Source organism: Chrysochloris asiatica, unplaced genomic scaffold (assembly GCF_000296735.1).
Source record: "Chrysochloris asiatica unplaced genomic scaffold, ChrAsi1.0 scaffold00374, whole genome shotgun sequence".
In the NCBI taxonomy this organism is placed as follows: domain Eukaryota; kingdom Metazoa; phylum Chordata; class Mammalia; order Afrosoricida; family Chrysochloridae; genus Chrysochloris; species Chrysochloris asiatica.
In genome coordinates, this window is record NW_006408892.1 from 219,350 (window position 1) to 228,521 (window position 9,172).

Here is a 9,172-nt window from a genome sequence, read left to right on the forward strand (position 1 = left end):
TTCAGTTTTTTTCTCCACTGATAAGACCAATAAATAGCATCAAGATAAATGGAGAAAAGATTAAAGTTGTCAACTATCAACAGTCATGAAAGCAGAAGTTTAGAAATCAAAGGACGTATTGCATTAAGCAGATCTACCTTTTTAAAGTATTCAAGAGCAAAGATACCAGTTTGAGGAGGACTGTGGTGTGCCTGACACAAAACATGGTATTTTCAATGACCTCATATGCATGTGAAAGTTGGACAAATCTGTGTTGGAAAAAGTACAGCCAGAGTGCTCCTTACAAAGATAGGATGGTGAGACTTTGTCTCTCATACTTTGGACATATTATTGGGAGAGACCAGGCAATGGAGAAGGACATCATGCTTAGTAAAGTGGAGGGTCAGTGAAAAAGTGGAAGACCCCCCCAATGAGATGGGTTGGCACAGTGGCAGCAACAATGGGCTCAAGCTTAGCAATGATTGTGAGATGGGCGCAGGACTGGGCAGTGTTGGATTCTGTTGTGCGTAGGGTTGATCTGAGTCAATATTGGCTTGATGGCACCTAACAACAATTTGCAGGTAAGTGGTTTAAGGAAGTTGTTGTTATAGTGCCATTAGGTCATTTCCAATTTATAGTGACCCCATTCACAACAGAATGAAACGCTGCGCAATCATGGGCCATCCTCACAATTGTAGATTTAGCCTGTTGTTGGCTGCCAATGTGTCGGTTCATCTTGTTGGAGGTCTTCCTCTTTCTCTCTGATCCTTCAGTTTATCAAACATGATGTCCTTCTTGACAGCATTTCCAAAGTATGTGAGACTAAGTCTTGTCATCCTTAGTTCTAAGGAGTGTTCTGGCTGATTTGTTTGTTCTTCTGACAATACTTGGTACGTTAAGCATTCTTCACCAGTACCATAATGCAAATGCATCAGTTCTCCTGCCTTCCTTATCCTTTGACCAGCATTCATGTGCATATGTTGCTGTTGGTAAGTGTTGTCTAGTGGGTTCCAACTCTTAGGAACCAGACCTAGGGTTTTCAAGGCTGTAAATCTTGGTGGGAGCAGAAAGCCTCATCTTTTTCCCATGGAGCAGTTGGTGGACTCGAACAGCTGAACTTGTGATTCACAGTCCAATGCTCATCCTACAGAAAGGTGATTGAAAACACCATGGTTTAGGTCAGGCACACCTTAGTCCTCAGAGTAATATCTTTGCTCTTTAACACTTTAAAAGGTCTGTTACAGCAGATTTGCCCAGTACAATCCATCATTTGATTTCTTGAGTCCTGCCTACGGATCATTGATTATAGATCCAAGCAAAATGGAGTCTATGACAACTTCATTCTTTCTCAATTTATCATGATACTCTGCAGTCCATAATGAGGGCAGTAGTTGTCTTTGTTAAGAAAATTGTTGTTGTTAAATGCCATGGAGTTAGTTAAGAAAGTTGTTGTTAAGTGCCGTCGAGTCGGTTCCAACTCATAGCGACTCTGCATAGGGTTTCCAAGGAGCAACTGGTAAGTTTGAGTCACCGACCTTGCAGCTCAAACTGATCTTGTGGTTGAGTGCTTATCCTACAGTGCCACACCAGGACACCTTGGTTAAGGAAGTTGTTGTTAAGTGCTGTCGAGTTGGTTCTGACCCATAGCGACCCTACATAGGGTGTCCGGGGAGTGACTGGTGAGCTTGAATCACCGACCTTGCGGTTCTAACCCACTTTGCAGTCCAGCACAGCGCCACACCAGGACTCCTTGTTAAGGAAGTGGTAGGGTGGAATTCCAGGATCAGAATCGGCTTGCTCCGCCACAGTATCAGGATTAAGAAGCATGCAGGCCAAGTGTCCCTTCTCAGTACAGGACAGCTCTCTCAGCTCCTCTTGGTCTGGTGTCTGTCGTGACCACCTCTGTCTGCCACAGGGTACCCTCTCAGGACCATCACTGTCAGCTCTGCCCCTGGGTACCTTCTGGGCCTTTCATCATCTTTAGTATTAACGATCCTTGATTGGTGCTGCAGCTCTCTAGCCTTCTTCCTACTGATTCCCTTCCTCCTCCTCTCTGTCTGAAAAACCTCTGTGGGGTTGGCTGCAGGTTTACACAGCCCTTTGTCAGTTTTAAGGCATGGCCTTTCCCAATTGCGATGGCAAAATGACCAGTCCCCCAGTAGACCTCAGACACTTCATTTGCCTAATAGGCAGCAGCTACATCATTAGTCTATTGAGCAGTCCCTGCAAGGTGCATACCAATCACAGGGCCAGACAAAAGTATCAAACCTCAAGTTGTTTTCAACTTGCAGGGAAATGTCAATGAATCTGGACAAAAATAACAAACCCTCTGTGGTTGAAAACTAGGGCAAAGGTTCTTTGAGTTTAAAGAGAAAATCTCTCAAGCAGTTTTACCCAAAAAAACAAAAAACCAAAAAAACACAACATGGCAGAAGGCCACATGAATGTAGGAACTCATTTCACCAGTGATAAAAACACAGATGAGTTTGGCTGTGTGCCAATAAAACGTCAATTTACAAACTCAGACCATAAATTGCTAAACCTTCATCTGTGTGGTGGCATCATAGGGGTGGACACATGGCCAGGCTAGGAGGGTACAGTTAGTTTCCTGCTGTGACCAAGGTGTTCAGGGAAGCTTCCTTGGAGGAGACGGCATGAAGCAGATACTAGGTGAGCAAATGGGAATGTGTGTTCCTGCCAAGAAGCTGGCCTGTGTAGAGAGGCCTGCAGGTGGTGCTAGAGAGGTTGGTGTGTTGGGGGTGCTCCTGGAAGCCTCCCTCCCAGCCCTGATCCCTCCACAGGTACATTCAAGATCCAGAAGACACAGCTGCAACGTGAAGGCTTCGACCCCCGGCAGACCTCGGACCGACTCTTCTTCCTGGACCTGAAACAAGGCCACTACCTGCCCCTGGATGAGGACATCTACAGCCGCATCTGCTCAGGCGCCTATTCACTCTGATCCTGCTCCCAGACAGCCCTGCTGGGGCCCCACCCCAACCTACACTTCTGTGCACCCCACCCTGCCTCTCCTCCCTGGGTCTTGCCCTGTCTCCCTTCTTCCCTCCCTCTTTCTCCTCCTTCTCTTATCCTCCCCTCCTCTCTGGTGGCCTCCCCTTGGCTTCCATCTGTGGCCTCTTTTCCTCCCTCCCATCTGTGCCTTAAGGAACCCTATCCAGGTCGTCCTGCCCTCAGCTGCCCTTCTGGTTCCAGGATGAGGTTACTCCATCTGGACTTTAGGCCCCAGCACTCTTCCTCCTGTTTGCTGAGCTGAGCAGTGGGGTGATCTGCCTGGCTTACCCAGGAGAGAGAGAGACAGAGAGAAAGTGTATGTGTGTGTGAGAGAGAGAGAGGAGAGAGAGTGTGAAGAACATTGGAAGGGGATCTCCATCCATGTCAACTGGAAATGACCTTTTGCACACTCCCATCCCTGTTGAGCCCCTGGCCCCACCTGCCCCTCCTGATGCACCGGCGGAAACTTCCAGGATGGACTGACTGCGTGGACATCACTACTGTTTCCCCTGCCCAGATGTCCCCACCAGGCATCTCCACGGAGCTTCTGCCTGAGGGCCTGGCTTGGCTGCAGCTTGCTGTCTGCTGGGCTCTGACCATGTGACTGCTCAGACTTCACCCTAGGGTACTTCTGTTCAGAGTGCCTCCTCCAAGGCCTTCTACGCCCGGGGATGGCATCTCACATGACCTCGTGGTACTCAGGGCAACCTGCTGAATGTCCCTGCTGACTCCCCTTATGAACAACTTGGACCCTGTGTTGGCAGTGATATCCAAGCTACCCAGAGGACAGCTTGGACACTCCCTGATTCATTGGGTACTGATCTTGGACACCGTCGTTGAGGGCCAACTACCTAGACCCCCTTTGGTCCCACACACATGCGATTCTGTTTCCTAGTTGAGTTGAAGAAATAAACCCCCAGAGCGTGGGCTCCAATGAGAGCTCAGTCATCTACGTCCTCCCCACCCGGCGCAGGCCGTCCTCCGGATGGGTGACCCATGGGCCTACACTTGCCAGACACAAGCAAGACAAGACACCTTCAAGGAGTACCAGTGGGACTTCAGGACAGGGCCATACAGGCTGGGGTTCTGCTGAGAACGGAAATGGCCCCCAGCAGCCTCTGGGGGCCCCAGAAAGGCCTGCATCTGCTTCAGTGGCCCCAAAGGAAAGATGACTAGTCTGCCTGTGAATTCTGACAGGTACAACAGACTGGCCCAGACAAATAGGTGTCCTGATACCACACCCCTGTGAGTATTGGGCCAGTTCGTAGCTCTGGGTGAGAATGGTGGGGTCCCTGAAAGTGGCCATCTGAGCCAGGATTTAAGCCCAGTCCATATGGCCCACTGTCTCCAGGATCTGAGTGTTACCACGTGCCCTTCTCCTATACATGGCTCCCCCTGTTATTAACATCTTGTGTTCATGCTGTACATTTGTTAGCATTGATGTACCAATCTTGGCACATTTTAGTCACTAAAGTCCATATTTCATGGACTCGATCATGGCTGCTTCATTCTATCTCCACCTCAGTAGAGCTGGTGACAGAGGGAGATGGGTTGTGATGATGAAGGGGGGCTCCTGAGCAGGGAGGTGGGCAAGACCTCAGTCAGCCCAGGACCCCATGGTTTGCTGAAGGGTGGATCCCACGAAATGAAGGTTATCTGGACAGCCTGGGGCATGCCTCCTGGGTAACATCTCTTCAGACCTGATGGTCACTTGGGGAGGTGTTACCTCGCCTTGGACCTCATTGTATAGAGGGAGATACAGGACTAGGAAGCGAATGAAGTTGTTACCAGGGCCTCCTGATGGTCCAATGTGGATCTTCCATGTCTCACAACCTGGGACAACCTAAAGCAGCTTAAAGTTCCTTTCCAACTGGTGACCGTGAGTGGCAGAAAGGGGACTGCAAGGTTGGTGGCTCAAGCTTCCACACGTTCTTCAAAAACTCAGTACAGGATCCCTGTGGGTTGGTGGCTCAAGCTCACACAGCGGTGCCGTGGAAAGAAGGCCTGGCAATCCAATTCCATAAAGAGGGCAGCCTAGAAAACCCAGGGAGCAGTTCTACTCGGACACAGAATGTTCCTTGAGTTGGGATCCGCTTGAGAGCACTGGGTCTGGTGTTTGGTTTTCCCCAGCTGGCTAAAGAACAAGTCCGATGACTGGCAGGATCAGGCTTTTTGGGTTGGTTGATTTTAACGAATTGACTTTTAGAGCACATTAAGGTTTACAGAGAAATTGAGCAGAAAATACAGAATTCCCACTCCTTTTCCCCAGTGCACTTTACTGATAACCTCTTGCATTCATGTGGTACATTTGTAACAATGGACATACCATCTTGGTACATTATTATTAACAAAGTCCATAGTTGACTAGAAACTTCACTCTATATCACACAGTCTTCATATGTATGTGAAAGCTGGACAATAAGGAAGACCAAATAAAAATGGATGCCTCTGATGGTAAAGAAGATGGAATGTACCATGGACTGCCATAAGAATGAACAGACCTTCTTGGAAATACCACTAGAATGCTCCGTAAAAGTGAGGATGGCGAGACTTTGTCTTGCATATTTTGGACATATTATCTGGAAGAACCAGTTCTTGGAAGAAGGCATCATGATTGGAAAAGTAGAGGGTCAACAAAAATAGGGGAACCCTGAACAAGGTGGCTGCAATAATGGATGCCAGCATTCTCATGATGGTGAGAATGAAGCAGGCAGTCTACCGTTGTACATGGAGTCTGAGTTGGAACTGAATTGACGGTACTAACAGCACCAGCACCATGAACTTCTGTAAGCACATAATGTCATGTGACCACTATTACAATATCATACAGATTCATTTCATTGACCTAAAAATGCCCAGTGCTTCCCCCTCATTCAACCTTCACTCCACCATTTGACCCCCAACCTGGAAACCATTGATCTTTTCACACTCTAGCTTTGCCTTTTCCAGAACATTCTATAGTGGAATCATACAGTATTAGACACACTGTTTGTTCACTTTGCAATGCATTTACAGCTCCTCCAGGTCTTTTCATGACTTGATAACTATTTTGTTGATCTGCCCAAATCAGAAGTCCTGTGACTCAAGGCAAGTTGGGAGGAGGAATGCAGGGCCAGAAGTCACCCTGCTACTCCTGGACCCAGAGTCAGTGACATAGCTACAGAGGACTAGAGTGGAGAGTGAAGCATCCCGCTGATAAGAAGTGAGGGCATATGCACAGGAACACCCACACTTGCAGATCCCAGCATTCTTATGATTGTGAGAATTGATCTGGCTTCAATGGCAGGCTGAACAGAACTCAACTAGAAGAAGAAGAGGAAAAATTAATCTGATACAATTTAATGAACTTGACCTACATCTATGGATGCAGTAGCTCAAAAGAGGGAACAAATCTCTAAAGTGAGCATCATTCCCACTCCCTTGATACACAGGGTACACAGGGATGGGCAACTTGGCCGTTGGCTACCCAAAATGGGGGTGGGGGTGCTGCAAAGGCAAGACATGACTGGCTTACAAGCTTTCAAGAGGGAGTCTAGATCCAGAGGGCATGGAGGAAGGTAGAATCTCCAGTGAGTAGTATCCAATCTGTCTAGGCAGGGCTGATGAAAGGAGAAGGGGATGGGTCTCTTGTGGTACAATAGTGAATAATTGCTATCAGGACTGACTGTGAGGGTTGGAAATGTAAAGGTAGACATTTTGTAGTAAAAGGAGGGGGGTAGTTGACTTTGTAGTCCAGGAGCAGAGGTCCCTGGGACTATCAAGGGAGAAAGAGTGGAGTGTGGGACCCTACCCAGAGAAACAGTGACGCCAGAGATGGAGGCAAAGACGATGCTGTGGAGAGATGGAGCAGCTGGGAACTCTAGACCCAGAGAGGGAGAGGGGCTGTGCTGATGACCGAGGGGCAGGCTTGCAGGGTATACCCTTTGGTTGATGATGCATGGGAGGGGGGATTGTAATCATGGCAATGAAATGATACACGATAGGATGAATGTAAAACTAATGTTCTCCCATGTAAAGTATCACATAATTCACAACAAAACAAAAAAAGTCACCCTGTTCCCAAGTCTCTATGTTAGCCCCTGAAAGGATTTACACTGAGGAGCAATGAGAAGACATCTGTACCTGGGATGAGAAACAGAATAGTGTGTGTGTGGGCCCATGAGAGGCAGCGGCTAAAATGTGGGTGGTTGGAGAGGGAATTGTTAAGAGTTGTGTGAAGGGCGAGTTGGGGTGAGTAAAGCATATTCCAGCAGCAGCTCAGTTCTGGTTCCCACCCTCCATGGGCTCCAAGGTTCTTAGTGGCCACTGCAGGTTCTTTGCTCCAGCGTAGGTGCCCTCCATCTCACCTCTCACAGCCCCAGGGCGTTTTCAGCCTGTCTCAGTTCCCTACCTCTGCTCCGCTGCCTCCTGTGTCTGGAATACTTTCCTCCTCCCAGTGCCTGACTTTTAACTCCTGTTTTTTTAGTTTTGAGATATCATTAACATATAAAATTCACCCATTCATTGGTTTATGGTATATTCACAAGGTTGTTCAATCACCCCCTCTGTCTAGTTCCAAATAATTCCATCAACCTAAACGGAAACGCTATACCCATCAGTGCACAGCTACTGTCAAACACTAAAAGGCTTTCTTGCCTGTTCTGAACATTTTATACACATTGGTGGTGTTAAGTGCCGTAGAGTCGGTTCCGGCCCATAGTGACCCTGTATAGGGTTTCCAAGGAGCGACTGGTGAGCTTGAACCACCAACCTTGCAATTCAAACAGCTTTGCAGTCTGGCGCGTAAACCCACAGCGCCACACCAGGACTCCATGGAATCATAAAATAAGTGGTCTTTTGTGTCTGACTTCTTTCACTGACTTTTCTGTGCTTCATCCACATTTAACATATATCAGTACTTCATGTTTTTTTATGACATTATTTCATTGTATGGTTGCACCACATTTTGTTGTAAATAAAGGTTTTTTTTTAAATTGCCAATTCAATGTTTTTATATGTACAGTCAGGGACAGTACATTAATCATATTGTGTAATCATTATAATTCACTTACAAATTCTTCCACCACCACTAACAGAAACTGAAGGCCCTCTAAGCAATGATTCCGTCTCTCCTCCCCAGTAACACTGATACACTTTGATTCCTACATATTTGCCTCCTCTACATGTCATATAAATTGCTAACTGCCATCAAGTTGGTTCCAACTCATAGCAACCCTGTATAGGAGTTCCAAAGAGCAGCTGGCAGATTTGAACCGCAGTCCCGTGCTGATCCTGTAACACCACACCGGGAATCCTTGATGGTGACATTTAAATCAGATATTTTTCATTTTGATCATCTCCACTTCATCTTTTTTTCCCCTTTTGCTGCTAGTTTCTGTCATTGCCATATTTAAGATCATGACATATTTATTGTTTTCTTGTAAGAGTTTTGTAGTTCTTATATTTAGAGCTTGGATGTATTTTGAGAAGTTGTTATTACATGCTCTGAGTCTGTTCCCACTCAGCAACTCCATGCCCTCCGTAAGGAAACGCGGCAGGGCAGCAACATTCTCATATTGTGTTTGAATCCATTGTTGTGGTTGTGCCCGTCTATCTGGTTGGGGATCTTTCTCTTTTTCATTGACCCTCACGATGCCCTTGTGCAGGGACTGGTCCCTCCTGACATGTCCAAAAATATGAGCCGAAGTCTCATCACCCTAGCTTCAAAGGAGCATTCTGTCTGTTTCTTCCAACACAGATTTGTTTGTCCTTCTGATGTGAGGTAAGCAGTCTATATTAGTTTTCTATTATTTCTGTGGCAGATCATCATTCACTTATTGAATTTAAACACCTTATGATCCTGACGGTTACAAGTCAGAAATGGACCGCACTGGGCTTAAATCAAGGAATTGGCAAGAATGTGTTCCTCCTGGCGCCACTAGGTGGCGTCCTGGTGTGGCGCTGTAGGATAAGCACCAGGCCAAGGTCGGTTTGAACCTCAGGTGCTGGTGGTAATGTGCTATGGAGAGACCCTGCATAGGGTTTCCGAGGCTGGAAATCCTTCTGCCGACTGGTAAGCTTATGCTACCAGGCTAGAAGGTTGTTGTTGTGAAGTGCCGTCCAGTCGATTCCGACTCATAACGACCAGCGTAAGTGGTTACGAATCGGGCTGCGAACCTTAAGGTCAGCGGTTCGAAACTACCAG

At 47.2% G+C, this 9,172-nt stretch overlaps 2 protein-coding genes across 2 annotated transcripts in view; both read left to right on the plus strand.

The window, feature by feature from the left end:
• Positions 1–2,938, plus strand: part of SLC27A1 (solute carrier family 27 (fatty acid transporter), member 1) — a 38,584-nt gene extending 35,646 nt beyond the window's left edge. The window contains exon 12 of the mRNA XM_006876284.1: positions 2,781–2,938. Within this exon, the coding sequence (XP_006876346.1) occupies positions 2,781–2,938 (158 nt within the window). The remainder of the gene's footprint in view (positions 1–2,780) is intronic.
• A 2,721-nt stretch (positions 2,939–5,659) lies between these two features.
• PGLS (6-phosphogluconolactonase) overlaps positions 5,660–9,172 on the plus strand; it is a 10,775-nt gene continuing 7,262 nt past the window's right edge. Inside the window, exon 1 of the mRNA XM_006876323.1 lies at positions 5,660–5,683. Within this exon, the coding sequence (XP_006876385.1) occupies positions 5,660–5,683 (24 nt within the window). The remainder of the gene's footprint in view (positions 5,684–9,172) is intronic.